The sequence below is a fragment of the Ranitomeya variabilis genome, chromosome 3 (genome assembly GCF_051348905.1).
Source record: "Ranitomeya variabilis isolate aRanVar5 chromosome 3, aRanVar5.hap1, whole genome shotgun sequence".
Taxonomy (NCBI): domain Eukaryota; kingdom Metazoa; phylum Chordata; class Amphibia; order Anura; family Dendrobatidae; genus Ranitomeya; species Ranitomeya variabilis.
Window position 1 is genome coordinate 76980641 of NC_135234.1, and position 17614 is coordinate 76998254.

The window sequence follows — 17614 nt, forward strand, 5'->3', positions numbered from 1 at the left end:
TTGCGGCAGCTTCTCATTGGTCCTTCTTGGAAGGTCCTGTTCAGGCTGCAGCTATAAAAGGCTCGCATGGCCATGCGCTAGTGTCTTTCTAAATTATGTGCTTTGCGCCAGTGTGGTCATGTGTGATTGTGTTCAGGGTCCCGGCTGAAATAAGCCCCTAGAATGCTGGCACCTCCGGCGAGGAGTTTGTGTGTCTGAGTACATTCAGGGACCTGGCTGAAATAAGCCCCTAGAATGCTGGTGGAGCGCCCCCACACCGCCGCAGGGCCTAGGGGTACCCGGAGCCGGGCCTCTGAGTTTCAGTCTTGGGGTTGTCACGGTGGCTGGACCCGGTCCGTGGCCCTGTCCGTCAGTGGGGGACGTCCGGTGCAATAAATGATGATGATGGTGCAGTAACGGTGGTGTAGCGGTGCAGTTGTGGGGTGCAGGTCGCGGTAAATAACGAGGACACCAGGTTGCAGTCTCTTTACCTCTTTACTGGAGATCTCTCAGTCCGCAGTCCAGAATACGGTTCACCAGGCTGCGCAAGTCCGGTCGGTCCGATGGCACTTCCAGAGTTCTCCTCACAGGTGGAAATCAGTGCCCTCCTTCTTAGCGCTATGTGTTGTAGTCCTTCCCTGCTGTGCTCACGGAAAGTACCCCACAACTGTCGTGTCTGTTTCTTAAGTTCCCTCACAACTCGATTCACTGATGTTCTTCTCGTATTCCATCCCTCCCTGTTATTCAGGTTGGAATGGCACCCGTTTGTCAGGTAGGCCTGGAGTTCTTCCGGGACCCTAGAGACGCCCCTCTCCCGCAATTGCCCCCCAAGACTTCATAGGTGATATGTGGTAGACAGCCCGCCTTAAACTGACTGCCCTGCCGCTGTTTGGAGTATGGCTTGAAGCTGTATGCTATTCCACTCCCTCGGCGTTCCGGCCACCGGTAATGCGCCTCAGTAGGATGTTGCTCCGGTCCTACAGCATGACCCCTACTGGTATTCTCCTTTTTGCTTGATCTCGTTTCTCACTCAGCACAATCTATCTCGCTTCTAGTCCTTTCTTGGGCACCGCCGCTATGCTGAGCAGGCACGGTCCTGTTACGTTCTTTCCAATGCCAAGCCTCTGTCAGGATCCCACCCCTGACAGAGACCCTACTGTCTCTTCCTCCACAACACCCTCTGCCACAAGGTGTTGCTTCGTTCAATCCAGTCAGCTTTCTCTTCTAACTTCCTGCCTGACCCCCAGTTTACCCACTATGGTGGGGAGTGGCCTAATGAATAGAACCCTTAGCTCCCCCCGGAGGCCCTGCTGTGAAACATATTGGTGTCTGTGATACCTGGTCAGATGAACTCCTTCAGTGCCATCGAACGCACCATGGCTCCCCATAGTGGCGGATCCACAGTACTGCAACGACCAGAACTCTGGGGCGCTGCACTCCCCCCTGGTTAAACACAGTACTCCGGGACTGGGAAGAAAACAACAATACAGGTTAGCAAAAAGACATACAATTTTGTTGAGTGCAAAACAATAAGCATACTTGAACAAGCTTCCCTTTATGGGAGGTGCGGACACTTTAACGTTACAAACATAATTAAATATCATAGCAACAGGCTACAATTAACTCTCATTACCCAACTGGGTATTCTACTAGGTGCAAACGTTATTGACCAATAATTTAACTTTGCCTTTAAGGATATACACTCTTAATCCGCTAAAGACCTTCCTATAATCACATTATAAGGTATTTTAACTTTGCATTCTCCTACTTTGAACCTGCAGGACCGCCTGTCCTAACGGCACCAGACCTACTGCCTCTCCTTTCCATTACAGGACCGCCCCGTTCAGCCAGGGCCTACTGCCTTTCGCTACTATACATGGTATAGACATAACATTCCTTTCAATTAGAGAACATTGAGCCAGCTCTATTTGGCTCCTATCAGGACTCACTTCCTAACCCCTACGGGTTCACTCTCTGTCCTTAGTAACGAACGAACTTTCTATGGGGACTCAGGGTTTACCTTCTATCCTCACCTTCATTACTACTTTCTTTACTTTCAACTAAGCAGAACTCTAAATCTACCCCTACGGGCTTTCTGCATCTTTCCTTTTAAAGAACATTATCTAGGTTTCACATTTCAAACAGATTAAACACACATAACTTTTCTTTATGCAAAAACAGTTACATTTCTTCCAGAGCATCATCATATTACTGTTCTAAAACAGTATCACTTTTCAAGTTCAGGTCAAACATCCCCTTTAAGAGGGGATCAAGTCTTTCTGAGGTAGCTCGTCTTCTCAGCCTACCAGTCTTTGCTCAGCAAAGGTTCCAGAACGGTATCTTCGCAAAGAGTCTTTAAGTAAAACCAGTAGAAAGCGCCTTTAAGAAGGTGCAAACTATTTACAAGAAAGTTTGGATCATGCACTGTTCATGATTTCTCAGTTTGTAAAACTTGTGCAAAACTGTAGAAAGACAAACAATAAGGATCCCGGGTCAACTAAGGGATCCCTTTAAAAGTTAACCCAGGACGGGTTTTAGCAGCAAAACAGCAAGGAAATAAACAGTTAACTATTTACAGTTTCAGGTTTCCGAGGTTTACTCTTGTTCAGGTGGCTGGGGGTCCGGGCCCCCGGCTGCTGTGGCGCCGGTGCCCGTGGCTCGAACGTGAAGGTGAACTCGGCTGGCCAACTCGGTGGCTGCTACCAGGCGCACCGTTGCGATGGTGACAAGGTCGGGTGCTCCTGGGACCAGGTCCGGAGTGGTGAGTGTCATGGCTCCAGACATACACCGCCGAACGTTCCGTGCATACCACCCGAGCGGGTTCTGGTGGCGGTTGTAGGTCACCTGATCCCCCTTTTTCAACGGTTCTCCGCCTCGGCCACAGCAGGGAGTCCTTACGTTACAGTGCGCAACAAAAACATCAGTATCCAATCCCGGCTCATGTATGAGGCCCCATCCCCTTTTTTTATGGTAGGCCAACACAGTTCCCCGCCTGACCGCGTCTCGGTCATCCCATGCCGGAAGGGATTGTTGTACTTTCAATGGACCCATCAACTCGATCTCTTTCCGTCCTTCCCAATGTAGGATCAAGCACTGTCTATATTGCTCCCACGTAAGCACCGCAAGAGTGAATCCGTTCTCCCGGGATCCATCTGTCCCAACCCAGGGGTTGTCCCACCGAAGGACTACCCCATCTGGGCTCACATCCACGGGTTCCCCCATTCTAGTCGGCAGCGGTGGCACCATCCTTCCCAGGGCATCGGGAGGTAATACCATTAACCCCGCCGAGAAGCGTCGACCCTCACTGAGATGGGGGCGGATCGTGGGAGCGGGCCCGTGGGGGGAAGCAGGGGCGCTTTCCGTACCTGCGCCTGACGTGGTTCCATCGATGCCGACCTGGTCCATTAACAAGGGTGCTGGAATCGGCCGCCGCCCAGACCGCGGCTCCTCCGATGCAATCCCCGGACGCTGTTCCGCTCGCTGTGGTTCCTCCTCCGCTGACTCCGAGGCCAGGATTGGGGAACTCGGCCCCGCTATCTGTTCCAAGGGCTTCGGATCCGCCGGCTGTAGAGGACACGGGTCCACTTCTAGTGAACGAGGGTAAGCCGGGACTGCTCCTTCCTCGCTCAGGCACTTGCTGTTCATCATCGCTGCCTGATAGTCGGTGGCAGTGCATGCACCTGACTCCACCATTTCTCCGAGGTCGAGCTTCTCCGTCACCCGCTTCCCGCCGTTGCAAATCAGGGGGTTGTCCTCTGCTTTGGGGCAGGTCATCTCCTTGCAGCCAGAAGCGCAGGGGGCGGTATCCATTTCTCGCGCCATTCTGGTAGTCTCCTCCCATAGCACGCCCTCCTTCCTCGCTGGCGTAGCAATGGCGGCGGCTTTTGGCGGGAACTTCTCTTGGTCAATGGCAATACACAGTCTCTCGATAAAGTACAGTTCAAGCACAATAAATCACAGTCTCTAGGCACACATGACCTGATTCTTCAGGCTTAAGTAGATCCTGTTCGTGACGCCAAGTTGGAGCGCCCCCACACCGCCGCAGGGCCTAGGGGTACCCGGAGCCGGGCCTCTGAGTTTCAGTCTTGGGGTTGTCACGGTGGCTGGACCCGGTCCGTGGCCCTGTCCGTCAGTGGGGGACGTCCGGTGCAATAAATGATGATGATGGTGCAGTAATGGTGGTGTAGCGGTGCAGTTGTGGGGTGCAGGTCGCGGTAAATAACGAGGACACCAGGTTGCAGTCTCTTTACCTCTTTACTGGAGATCTCTCAGTCCGCAGTCCAGAATACGGTTCACCAGGCTGCGCAAGTCCGGTCGGTCCGATGGCACTTCCAGAGTTCTCCTCACAGGTGGAAATCAGTGCCCTCCTTCTTAGCGCTATGTGTTGTAGTCCTTCCCTGCTGTGCTCACGGAAAGTACCCCACAACTGTCGTGTCTGTTTCTTAAGTTCCCTCACAACTCGATTCACTGATGTTCTTCTCGTATTCCATCCCTCCCTGTTATTCAGGTTGGAACGGCACCCGTTTGTCAGGTAGGCCTGGAGTTCTTCCGGGACCCTAGAGACGCCCCTCTCCCGCAATTGCCCCCCAAGACTTCATAGGTGATATGTGGTAGACAGCCCGCCTTAAACTGACTGCCCTGCCGCTGTTTGGAGTATGGCTTGAAGCTGTATGCTATTCCACTCCCTCGGCGTTCTGGCCACCGGTAATGCGCCTCAGTAGGATGTTGCTCCGGTCCTACAGCATGACCCCTACTGGTATTCTCCTTTTTGCTTGATCTCGTTTCTCACTCAGCACAATCTATCTCGCTTCTAGTCCTTTCTTGGGCACCGCCGCTATGCTGAGCAGGCACGGTCCCGTTACGTTCTTTCCAATGCCAAGCCTCTGTCAGGATCCCACCCCTGACAGAGACCCTACTGTCTCTTCCTCCACAACACCCTCTGCCACAAGGTGTTGCTTCGTTCAATCCAGTCAGCTTTCTCTTCTAACTTCCTGCCTGACCCCCAGTTTACCCACTATGGTGGGGAGTGGCCTAATGAATAGAACCCTTAGCTCCCCCCGGAGGCCCTGCTGTGAAACATATTGGTGTCTGTGATACCTGGTCAGATGAACTCCTTCAGTGCCATCGAACGCACCATGGCTCCCCATAGTGGCGGATCCACAGTACTGCAACGACCAGAACTCTGGGGCGCTGCACTGGCACCTCTGGCGAGGAGTTTTGTGTGCATGCATGACCACTGACTGCTCTCTCTTGGGTAGTTAGCCTGTGCTCCTGTGAAGTTAACAGGGCGCAGAGCTTTGCTTTCACGGCTGCTCTGTGAGTTATCCGAGCTAGCCAATACCGCCATATAGTGCTGCCATTTGTCTAGCAGCAGGTTCTCCTGCATGGTGGACCCCGGGCTGCGAATGCACCAATAACAATAAAATATTTTCCTCGGTGCGTTCCGCTAGCCCTAACAGTACACTAGTGCCAGGGTCTGGCTAGTAAATGGCGGACGATCAGCGTTTACAGCGGTACATCCAGCAGCTGGAGGGAAGGTTGGCGGCTCTAGAGCGTACAACCTCAGCTGTGGACGTCACTGCTGTCGCTGTTCAGGCTGCGAGTGCAGCTGCAGCCAGTTTGTCCGCAACCACCCCTGCTCCGACTATATCCCGTCTCCCGCTTCCAGACAAGTTTTCTGGTGACAGTAAACTATGTCGCGGATTCGTGAGCCAGTGCTCCATACATCTCGAGCTCCTGGCTGCACGTTTTCCTTCGGAACGGGCGAGAGTGGGATTAATTTTGTCTCTTTTGTTGGGCAGGGCATTGGAGTGGGCAACGCCGCTTTGGGAGCGCAATGATCGTGTAGTGCAGAGTGCTCCTCTCTTTCTGGACGCTCTGAGGCAGGTCTTTTTAGGACCTCGTGTCACTCACGATACCGCGCTCCAATTGTTGGCAATTTCTCAGGATTCGTCCATGGTCAGCCAGTTTGCCGTTCAATTCCGGACTCTAGCCTCTGAGTTAGAATGGCCGGATAAAGTCCTTATTCCGGTGTACTGGAAAGCACTGGCTGATCATGTAAAGGACGCTTTGGCCACCAGGGAGATTCCCACCACACTGGAGGAGCTCATTACAATTTCTACCCACATCGACCTCCTTTTAACGAGCGGAGGTTGGAGCGGACCCACTGTAGGCAGAGGTTTCGGCTGGCTCCCACCTTCGCCAAACCTCTAGAATCTCCTGTTCTGGCGTCCGACTCCCATGAGGCCATGGAGGTTTCTCGAGCGGGACCTAAGTCTCAGACCGTTCGAGTACCTGTGGTGTGTAGAAATTGTCAGCAACTGGGACATTATGCTAACAAGTGTCCACAGCGGTCGGGTAAACGATCGCGTCTAGTGACTATAGGAAGAGTTTCACTGGATACAGCGGCCTTTTCCTCCAAGTTGTCCTTTAAAGGGACAATTCTGTTGGACTCATTCACTCTTGCAGTTGAGCTTTGTGTGGATTCAGGAGCTGAGGGAAATTTCATGTCCTCTACTTTTGCTCTGCGCCACAATGTACCTCTGGTGATGCTCACTAAACCAGTAACTGTTAGAGTGGTGAATGGGTCGACACTTCCATTACAAATCACACACCAGACTGTCCCTTTCACATTAGCCATGTCCCCATCCCACCAGGAGATTATTTCCCTTCTTGTTCTTCCCGAGGGAATGGATGAGATTTTGCTGGGAATACCCTGGCTCCGTTTTCACTCTCCACATATTGAGTGGTCCTCTGGGAGGATATTGGGTTGGAGTGAGTCTTGTAAGGGCAGGTGTGTGAAAGAGTGCATTCAGGTTTCCACCACTGAGATACCCGCAGATCTGTCTTCTCTTCCCGAATGCTATCGGTCCTATGCAGACGTTTTCTCCCAGAGGGCTGCTGAGACCCTTCCGCCTCACCATCCCTATGATTGTCCTATTGATCTCTTGCCTGGAGCAGAACCTCCTAGAGGACGTGTCTATCCCCTCTCTCTCCCGGAGACTGAGGCTATGTCCCTATACATCCAGGAGAACTTGGCAAGAGGGTTCATTAGGAAGTCAGTGTCACCGGCAGGGGCGGGGTTCTTTTTCGTCCAGAAGAAGAACGGAGAGTTACATCCTTGCATAGACTACAGGGGTCTTAACACCATCCCCGTTAAGAATAGATACCCGCTGCCCTTGATTTCTGAGCTTTTTGATAGGCTACAGGGAGCAAGGGTATTTACCAAATTAGATCTGCGGGGTGCGTATAACCTGATTCGCATCCGTGAGGGGGACGAATGGAAGACGGCGTTTAACACCAGAGATGGGCACTATGAATATCTAGTGATGCCCTTCGGGCTCTGTAATGTCCCAGCCGTTTTCCAAGACTTTATCAACGACATTTTCCGAGATATGCTCTCCACCTCGGTTGTAGTCTATCTGGATGATATTCTCATCTTTTCTCCAGCTATTGACTCCCACCGGAGAGATGTTGGCAGAGTCTTCGACCTCTTACGGCCTGTATGCTAAGTTGGAGAAGTGTATGTTTGAGCAGGAGTCTTTACCTTTCCTGGGCTATATCATCTCAGCCCAGGGATTGGCTATGGATCCTGCCAAACTACAAGCTGTGATGGACTGGCAAGAACCTTATTCTCTTAAAGCGGTGCAGCGCTTTATGGGGTTCATTAATTATTACCGCCAGTTCATTCCCCACTTCTCAACTTTAGTAGCTCCCTTGGTAGCCCTCACCAAGAAGGGAGCAAATCCCAAATTGTGGTCAGAAGAGGTCTCCAGGGCCTTCTCTTCTATCAAGTCTCATTTTGCTAGCACTCCCATTCTACATCGTCCCGATGTAGATAAGCCGTTTATCATGGAGGTGGATGCCTCATCCGTTGGTGCAGGAGCAGTCCTTTTCCAAAAGGATTCTCAAGGTCGGAAGCATTCTTGCTTCTTTTTCTCCAAGACCTTTACACCAGCGGAGAAGAATTATTCCATCGGGGACAGGGAGTTGCTAGCGATGAAGTTGGCTTTCTCTGAGTGGAGACATCTCTTGGAGGGGGCTCGTTTTCCCTTTCAAGTCTTCACAGACCACAAAAATTTATTATATTTGCAAACAGCTCAGCGGCTAAATTCTCGCCAGGCCAGATGGTCCTTGTTCTTCTCCCGGTTCCATTTCACCCTCCATTATCTCGCTGGGTAGAAGAACATTCGTGCTGATGCCCTTTCTCGCTCTGTTGTGTCATCTGAGGAGGAGGAAGGAGAGCCTCGGCTTATTGTCCCTTCAGAGAGTCTGAGAACCGTAGCTCCGGTTTCGCTAGAGTCTGTGCCTCCAGGCAAGACTTTTGTGCCCATTAATTTGCGACCGGAGGTTCTCTTCGGTTTCCACGAGTGTGCAAGCTAGAGTCAGACGCTCCTGATTCATTAACAGCCATATGCCTCTTAATGAATCGACAGTGTATGTACAGTACATATATATATATATATACACAAATGTTTATATACAATATATGTGACTTTGTTATTTTCAGGGCTACTGTGACCAGTCTGACAAGACGAGTCGTGGCTGGTAGATGTCAACATGAAGGTCTGACCAGATGGAGAAGAAACAACAGAAAACGTCTCTGATCAGACGAAACGTCAGTGGTCACTGGATGCAAGTATTATTCTTTATACTGTGTGACTTGAGAGTAATTATGTTGTTTGTAAAATCACTTAAGCCACATGCTCACAGCTTGTGCTGCCAGATTTTTTTCTTGGATGGCACACAAACTCAAACAGGTTCATAAAATCATGGATCCAAGAGTTTCATGAAAATCATGGACCCAAGAATGAGATCTGTGACAGCATGTCTATTTCTGATCAGATCTTGAGGATCAGAATAGGACACACTTATAGGGTCTATGTGCTGTCCAAGAAAGAAATCAGTCAGCACAACTACACTTCATACTGATACAGGATTGTAGCCTTATTACGTATTGCAGAGTCCCTTAATGTATAGTGAACGTTCTTGTTATGCAAAGCGCCGTCTTATTACGTAGCATCCTCTATAGTTATATATAGCACCGTCCCTTATTACATAGTATTCCCTCTAGTTATGCTTGGGGTGGTTCTTTATTATATATGTCCTCTGTTGTTATGTAAAACGCCATCCAATTATTACATAGTTAATCTCATAATATGTTGAGCACCGTCCCTTACATAACGTATTTTTGTTAGTCACAGTGCCCTTTCTTTTTCACATACTCATCTCTTATTCAATGTAAAATGGCTAGGAATGAGAGGACTCATGGAAGTTCGGGTTCATCAGATTCTGCCGAACTTTAGTGCAAAGTTCAGTTCAGGTGCCAGAACTTGACCTGAACTTGACCCCGAACTCAAACCCCATATAGGTCAATGAGGACCCAAACATTGGTGCTGTAATATGGTCCTCGTGGGGGCTGAAATAGCAGTATAATTGCTCTACAAACTCAACATTGGATAGGGAAATGACTTAACATAACATAGAATAAATTTTTTTTAAAAAATAATCTTGAACCAGAAGGAGTGGAGCAGTGCCTTACGTGTCAATTTTACTATACTTGTTAATAAACAAATGATAAAAAAAAATGAAATGGGGTTCGCCCTGTTTTTAATAATCAGCCAAGAGAAAGCAGACAGCTATGAGAGCTATAAGCTGGTCTTATTATTCTGAGAAGGGGCCAATCTCCATGGACTTTCCCAGCCTATTAATATCATATTGCTCTGCAGCTGTCTGTTTGTCTTTGCTGGTTATTAAAAAGGGGGGATCCCCCAAAAAATTATGTGGAGTCCCCCTTATTTTTAATAACCAGCTAAGGCAAAGCAGATAACTGGCGGCTGATATTAATAGGCTGGGAAGGGAAATGGATATTGACCCCTTCCCAGCCTAGTAAGACCAGCTCTCATCCATCCCAGAATCCATTTAATATGCCAATTCTGACACTTAGCCTCAGCTACTGCCCTGCTGCAGTGGCAATTAGGTAATGGGATTGTAGGGTTGATATCATCAGCTGGCAGTGACATCAAGCCCGTGAAACAGTAATGGAAAGGCGTCTGTCAGACACCCCCATTACTAACCCAGTTTTCATACAAAATAACCTCACACAAAAAAATCTATTTAAAAAAAAAACTCAGACAATTTCCCTTTTTCATCCATTTGTTTAAAAAAAACACACCAGTCCACCGTAGTCCAAATGGAAGTCCCAGAGAATGGAGCACCATAGGCTAGAGCAGCAGCCACTGTCGGTTCTCATGCTGTTCTCTGCCAAGTCTCATGGAGTACAGAGTGAGAGCTGGGATGATGAGCGGTGACATGACCGCGAGTCACCTATGCAGTCTTGTTGTCAAGGTCATATCTCATTGGAAAAGAGATGGGGATCATTGTGGGACCTTCATTTGAACTATGGCGGACATGTTTTTCTTTTTAATAAATGGGGCAATTATTGAGGAGTTTTTTCTCAAATAAAGATTTTTCTTGTGTGTGTTTATTTCTTTTGACTACTGGGTTAGTAATGGGGGTGTCTGCTGACATCAACCCCACAATCCCATTACCCCGATTGCCACCGCACCAGGGCAATCGGGAAGAGCAGAGGCTAAGTGTCAGAATTGGTGCATCTAATGGATGCGCCATTTCTGGGTGGCTGAGGGCTGGTCTTATTAAGCTGAAAAGGGGGAAATATTCATGGCCCTTCCCAGCCTATTAATATCAGCCTCCTGCTTTCTGCTTTGCCTTAACGGGTTATGAAAAATAGGAGGGACAGCATTTCATTTTATTTTTATTTTATTTTCCTCCCCATTTTTTATTAACCAGCTAAGGTAAAACAGACAGCTGGGGGATGGTATTACGGTAATAGGCTGGGAAGGTCCATGGATATTGGCCCCTTCCCAACATATTAAGACCAGCTCAAAGCTGCCTGCTTTACCTTAGCTGGTTACTAAAAATAGGGAGACCCCACATAATTTTTTTCATTTATTTATTTATTTTACACTGTCGATACCCATGATCCAGCAGTTATACAAGCCGAGTCACAGGTGGCGCCTGCCAATCATAGCCATGCCAATACTTGACATGACTGTGATGGCTCTGGAAATGCCCACAGCGTTAAAGCTTATTGATTGGCTGCACTACAGCCTTTGAACAAGCTTTATTAAGCATCCAAACTCTGAATAGTAACACGGACCATAAAAGACGATTGTCTGAACGTGCCCTAAAGTGTATCTATCACTAATTTTTGGTTTCTGATGTGTGCTTTCACTGTTTAATATCCTGTATATGTTGTATTTTTTTCATTTGACAAAGGATTCCAATGAGAGTGGGAAAGCCACTGTATGACATCGGTCACAGCCGTCCGTTAAAGAGAACCTGTCAGCAGGATTTTGCTAAGTAAGCTACAAGAAATCTGTCTTGTGGTTTTTGTGTAATCAGTGTTATAAGGTGTCAGATAATGATAAGCCCATGCTCCGGGGCAGACTGTAGGCAGAGTAGGCTTATCTTCCTATAAAGGCCCCGTCTCACATAGCGAGATCGCTAGCGAGATCGCTGCTGAGTCACAAGTTTTGTGACGCAACAGCGACCTCAGTAGCGATCTCGCTATGTGTGACACGTACCAGCGATCAGGCCCCTGCTGCGAGATTGCTGGTCGTGTCGGAATGGCCTGGACCTTTTTTTGGTCGTTGAGGTCCCGCTGACATCGCTGAATCGGTGTGTGTGACACCGATCCAGCGATGTCTTCACTGGTAACCAGGGTAAACATCGGGTTACTAAGCGCAGGGCCGCGCTTAGTAACCCGATGTTTACCCTGGTTACCAAAAAAAACAAACAGTACATACTCACCATCTGTTGCCCGTCAGGTCCCTTGGCGTCTGCTTCCTGCTCTGACTGCCGCCGTAAAGTGAGAGCACAGCAGTGACGTCACCGCTGCGCTCTGCTCTCACTGTACGGCGGCACACAGTCAGAGCGGGAAGCAGACGCCAAGGGACCTGACGGGCAACAGATGGTGAGTATGTAGTGTTTTTTTTTTTTGGTAACCAGGGTAAACATCGGGTTACTAAGCGCGGCCCTGCGCTTAGTAACCCGATGTTTACCCTGGTTACCCGGGTGCTGCAGGGGGACTTCGGCATCGTTGAAGACAGTTTCAACGATGCCGAAGTCGTTCCCCTGATCGTTGGTCGCTGGAGAGAGCTGTCTGTGTGACAGCTCCCCAGCGACCACACAGCGACAAAACAGCGACGCTGCAGCGATCAGCATCGTTGTCTGTATCGCTGCAGCGTCGCTGTGTGAGACGGGGCCTTAAGCCAGAGGAAAGACCTCTCCACAGGCTGCCCCAAACTACAAACATGTTCCTCATCATGAAAAAACTGACTGATGGTGCTTCCGGGCGACCTGTGGGCAGGTCTTTCCTAGAGCAGGAAGATAAGTCTCTGCTTACAGTACTGCCCCTCTCATTAACTGAAAACTTCTAACACTGATTACACAAGAACCACAAGACAAATTTCTCACCCCAGGTATCATTTTAAACAGTTTAACACTGCCTACCTTGCAATGGCTGTAGTTTACTTAGCAAAATCCTGCTGAGAGGCTCACTTTAAGGCTCGGGTCAAACTAGCGTAGAATACGGACGAGTGCTATGCGAGAAAACATCGCATAGCACTTGGACCAGTGTTAATTTATGGGGAAGATCACATCTGCGATTATTTTCTCATGCCGAATCGGCATGTGAGAACATGCTGCGATTGGCACCGAGACTCGGCCGAGTCTCGGCTCACTCGCACCCATATAAGTCTATGGGTGCGAGTGACACAGTGCACATCACTCCGATGTCATCCAAGTGCTCTCGCATCGGATGCCATACGCTAGTGTGACCCCGGCCTAAATGCATATATTTGTAACTTTCTCAGCATATGCATATAATGGAAAGAAAGAAAGCAGCATGAAAATGTCCTTACTAGTAGATAATCACAGTGACAGAGTAGAATATACAATCTCATCATCTCATTGTATTACCTTGAGAAGTGTTTTCTGTACACAATACTTCAATTTCTTCCAGAAGTCTGGTTAGTGACAATATGTCACCTTCTGCGACAGCCTTCAATATGAGGTTTTTCTGACTTTCATTTTCATGTTTTACGTTGCATTCAGGTTTACTATAACGTTTGAAAAGACCTTTAGAACCTTATCTGCAAATAGAACCTTATCTGCAAATAGTATTAATTATATTGCAACTTCATTGAAAAAGAAATAGTCAAACCTTTTACTGTGGTATTCAATATAGAAAGTCTTCTAAATAATCTTACACCTTGAAAGGCAGAAATCCAAGCAAAAGTGACCAATTTAAAGCCAATTATAGTTAAAGGGAACTTCCCTGTTTGCCAGGAAGTAGTGTACTGCTGTAAAGGCATTTGTACCATTTAAAAAATATATCTTTTTTATATAAGATCTGATGTGCCGGTCATTAGACACCTAGCGTTAAAGTTATATGCAAATCAGACTGAAAGCATCCTGTGGGCATGCCACTACAACGGAATCATAGAATGTTAGAGTTGGAAGGGACCTGCGGGGTCATCGTGGCCAAACCCCTACTCAATGCAGAATTGACTAAACCATCTCAAACAGATGTCTGTCCAGCCTCTGTTTGAAGACTTCCATTGAAGTATTGGTAGCTCTTCTCTGAACTTCCAGTTTTTTTATGTCTTTTTTAAAATATGGTGCCCCGAAATGAACACAGTTTTCGAGAAGAGAAAAGGGGAATAATTACTTCATTATTAACCCCTTTACCCCCAAGGGTGGTTTGCACGTTAATGACCGGCCCAATTTTTACAATTCTGACCACTGTCCCTTTATGAGGTTATAACACTGACACTTTAACGGATTCTGATGATTCTGACACTGTTTTCTCGTGATATATTGTACTTCATGATAGTGGTAAAATTTCTTTGATATTACTTGTGTTTATTTGTGCAAAAAATGGAAATTTGGCGAAAATGTTGAAAACTTCGCAATTTTCCAAATTTTAATTTTCATGCCCTTAAAATCACAGAGATATGTTATACAAAATACTTAATAAGTAACATTTCCCACATGTCTATTTTACATCAGCACAATTTTAGAACAAAATTTTTTTTTGTTAGAGAGTTATAAGGGTTAAAAGTTGACCAGCGATTTCTCATTTTTACAACACCATTTTATTTTAGGGACCACATCACATTTGAAGTCACTTTAAGGGGTCTATATGATAGAAAATAGCAAAAAGTGACACCATTCTAAAAACTGCACCCCTCAAGATGCTCAAAACCACATTTAAGAAGTTTATTAACCCTTCAGGTGCTTCACGGGAATTTTTGGAATGTTTAAAAAAAAATGAACATTTAACTTTTTTCACAAAAAAATTACTTCAGATCCAATTTGTTTTATTTTACCAAGGGTAACAGGAGAAATGGACCCCAAAAGTTGTTGTACAATTTGTCCCGAGTAAGCTGATACCCCATATGTGGGGGTAAACCACTGTTTTGGCGCATGACAGAGCTCAGAAGGGAAGGAGCGCCATTTGACTTTTCAATGCAAAATTGGCTGGAATTGAGATAGGACGCCATGTCGCATTTGGAGAGCCCCTGATGTGCCTAAACAGTGTAAACCCCCCACAAGTGACACCATTTTGGAAAGAAGACCCCCTAAGGAACTTATCTAGATGTGTGGTGAGCACTTTGAACCCCCAAGTGCGCTGATACCCCATATGTGGGAGTAAACTACTGTTTGGGCGCATGGCAGAGCTCGGAAGGGATGAAGTGGCATTTTGGAATGCAGTTTTGTATTTTCCCAAGGGTAACAGGAGAAATTGGACCCCAAAAGTGGTTGTCCAATTTGTCCTGAGTACGCTGATACCCCATATGTGGGGGGAACCACCGTTTGGGCGCATGGCAGAGCTCGGAAGGGAAGGAGCGCCATTTGGAATGCAGACTTAGATGGATTGGTCTGCAGGCATCACATTGCATTTGCAGAGCCCCTAATGTACCTAAACAGTAGAAACCCCCCACAAGTGACCCCATATTGTAAATTAGACCCCCAAGGAACTTATCTAGATGTGTTTTGAGAACTTTGAACCCCAAGTGTTTAACTAAAGTTTATAATGCAGAGCCATGAAAATGAAAAATCATTTTTTCCCACAAAAATGATTTTTTAGCCCCCAAATTTTTATTTTCCCAAGGGTAACAGGAGAAATTGTCCTAAGTACGCTGACACCCCATATGTGGGGTAAACCACTGTTTGGGCGCACAGCAGAGCTTGGAAGGGAAGGATCACCGTTTTACTTTTTCAACACAGAATTGGATGGAATTGAGATCAGAGGATGTCATGTTGCGTTTGCAGAGCCCCTGATGTGCCTAAACAGTGTAACCCCCCCAATTCTAACTCCAACCCTAACCCCAACACACCATTAACCCTAATACCATCCTAACCACATTCCTAACCACAACACACCCCTAACCTCAACACACCCCTAATCCGAATCCTAACAACTCTAACCTGAACACGCCCCTAACCCTAATCCCAAACCTAACCATAACCCTAACCACACTCCTAAGCCTGACACACCCCTAACCCAACCGTAAATGTAATCCAAACCCTAACCCCAGCTCTAGCCCCAACCCTAACTTTAGCCCCAACCCTAACCCTAACTTTAGCCCAAACCCTAACTTTAGCCCCAACCCTCACCCTAACCTTAATGGGAAAATGGAAATAAATACTTTTTTTTATTTTATTATTTTTTCCTAACTAAGGCGGTGATAAAGGGGGTTTTTATTTACTATTTATAGTGGGTTTTTATAGCAGGTTTTTATGTTTGGCAGCCATCACACACTAAAAGACGCTTTTTATTGCAAAAAATATTTTTTGCATCACCACATTTTGAAAGCTATAATTTTTCTATATTTTGGCCCACAGAGTCATGTGAGGTCTTGTTTTTTTTGCGGGACGAGTTGACGTTTTTATTAGTATCATATTCGGGCACATGACATTTTTTTATCGCTTTTTATTCCGATTTTTGTTAGAGTGAACAAAAACCAGCAATTCATGAATTTCTTTTGAGGGGGGCGTTTATACCGTTTCGCGTTTGGTAAAATTGATAAAGCAGTTTTATTCTTCGGGTCAGTACGATTACAGCGATACCTCATTTATATCATTTTTTATGTTTTGGCGCTTTTATACAATAAAAACTATTTGATAGAAAAAATAATTATTTTAGCATCGCTTCATTCTGAGGGCTATAACCTTTTGACTTTTTCGCTGATGACATTGTATGGCAGCTCGTTTTTTGTGGGATAAGATGACATTTTCAGCGGTACCATGTTTATTTATATTCATCTTTTTGATCACATGTTATTCCACTTCTTGTTTGGTGGTATGATGATAAAGCGTTGTTTTTTGCCTCATTTTTTATTTTTTACGGTGTTCATTGAAGGGGTTAACTAGTAGGACAGTTTTACAGTTCGGGTCGTTACAGACGTGGCGATGCTAAATATGTGTACTTTTATAGTTTTTTATATATATATGTATATATATATATATATATATATATATATATATATATATACATAAAGAAATGTATTTAGTGGAACAATATTTTTTTTAATTTATTTTTTTTTTATTTATTTTTTTTTACGCATGTCAATATTTTTTTTTAAACTTTTTTACTTTGTCCCAGGGTGGGACATCACTGTATAGTGTCAGATCACTGATCTGACACTTTGCAAAGCACTGTGTCAGATCAGCGATCTGACAGGCAGAGCAGGAGGCTTGCCGGCGAGCAGGCGCTTGCAAGACACCTCCCTGCAGGACCCGGAAGGACCCCGTGGCCATTTTGGATCTGGGGCCTGTAGGGAGGAGGAATGGAGGAGACGCTCGGAACAACGCGATCACATTGCGCTGTTCTGAGGGTCTCAGGGAAGTACGCAGGGAGCTCTCTCCCTGCGCGATGCTTCCCTATGCCGCGGAACACGTGTCAAGTTTGATCGCAGTGTTGCGGGGGTTAATGTGTCGGGAGCGGGCCGTGACCGCTCCTGGCATATAGTGCCGGATGTCAGCTGTGATAATCAGCTGACACCCGGCTGCGATCGGCCACGCTCCCCCCGTGAGAGCGGCTGATCGCATATGACATACTATCCCGTCAGTGGTCATAGGGGCCCAGACCACCTCAACAGGATAGTACATCTAATGTCAGAAAAGATTTAATACATCCCAGAACTGATTCCCCCCGGAAGAAGGCATTGAGCCGAAACGCGCGTTGGGGCAGCTGGCACTGCAACTTCTAGGTAACATGAGGTGAGACATTGATTAATTTGCTCTTTAAATCCCTTTGCTCAGCACTTTCTCTAACCTTGCATACAGCCCTGTTAGTCTATTTCTTCTCTTGTGTAACTCTGAGTATTTACACACTTAACATTTAAACTATGCCCATGGGTATATCTATTTGCCCAAAGCACATGCACTTTTGAGCAACTTATATTTAATTTACCTTGCCTTGGTGTATGCCTGTTTTTGTTGTGGTGCCCTATTTTCCTGGCTTACCATTGTCATTATTCCATCACCTGAAGCTATGAACTTAAAAAAAATGTTTCTTCAATAAAGCTTTATATTTTTAGCAATT

At 46.7% G+C, this 17614-nt stretch overlaps 1 protein-coding gene across 7 annotated transcripts in view; it reads right to left on the minus strand.

The window, feature by feature from the left end:
* The window catches only part of LOC143815207 (transient receptor potential cation channel subfamily V member 3-like), a 106582-nt gene that overhangs the window by 51989 nt on the left and 36979 nt on the right, over positions 1 to 17614 (minus strand). For 6 of the 7 annotated variants that reach the window (XM_077294212.1, XM_077294211.1, XM_077294217.1 and 3 more), the window contains one exon: positions 12982 to 13121. The exons of the other annotated variant lie outside the window; for it this stretch is intronic. In XM_077294212.1, coding sequence (XP_077150327.1) covers positions 12982 to 13121 — 140 coding nt within the window. The remainder of the gene's footprint in view (positions 1 to 12981; positions 13122 to 17614) is intronic. 7 annotated transcript variants of the gene reach the window in all.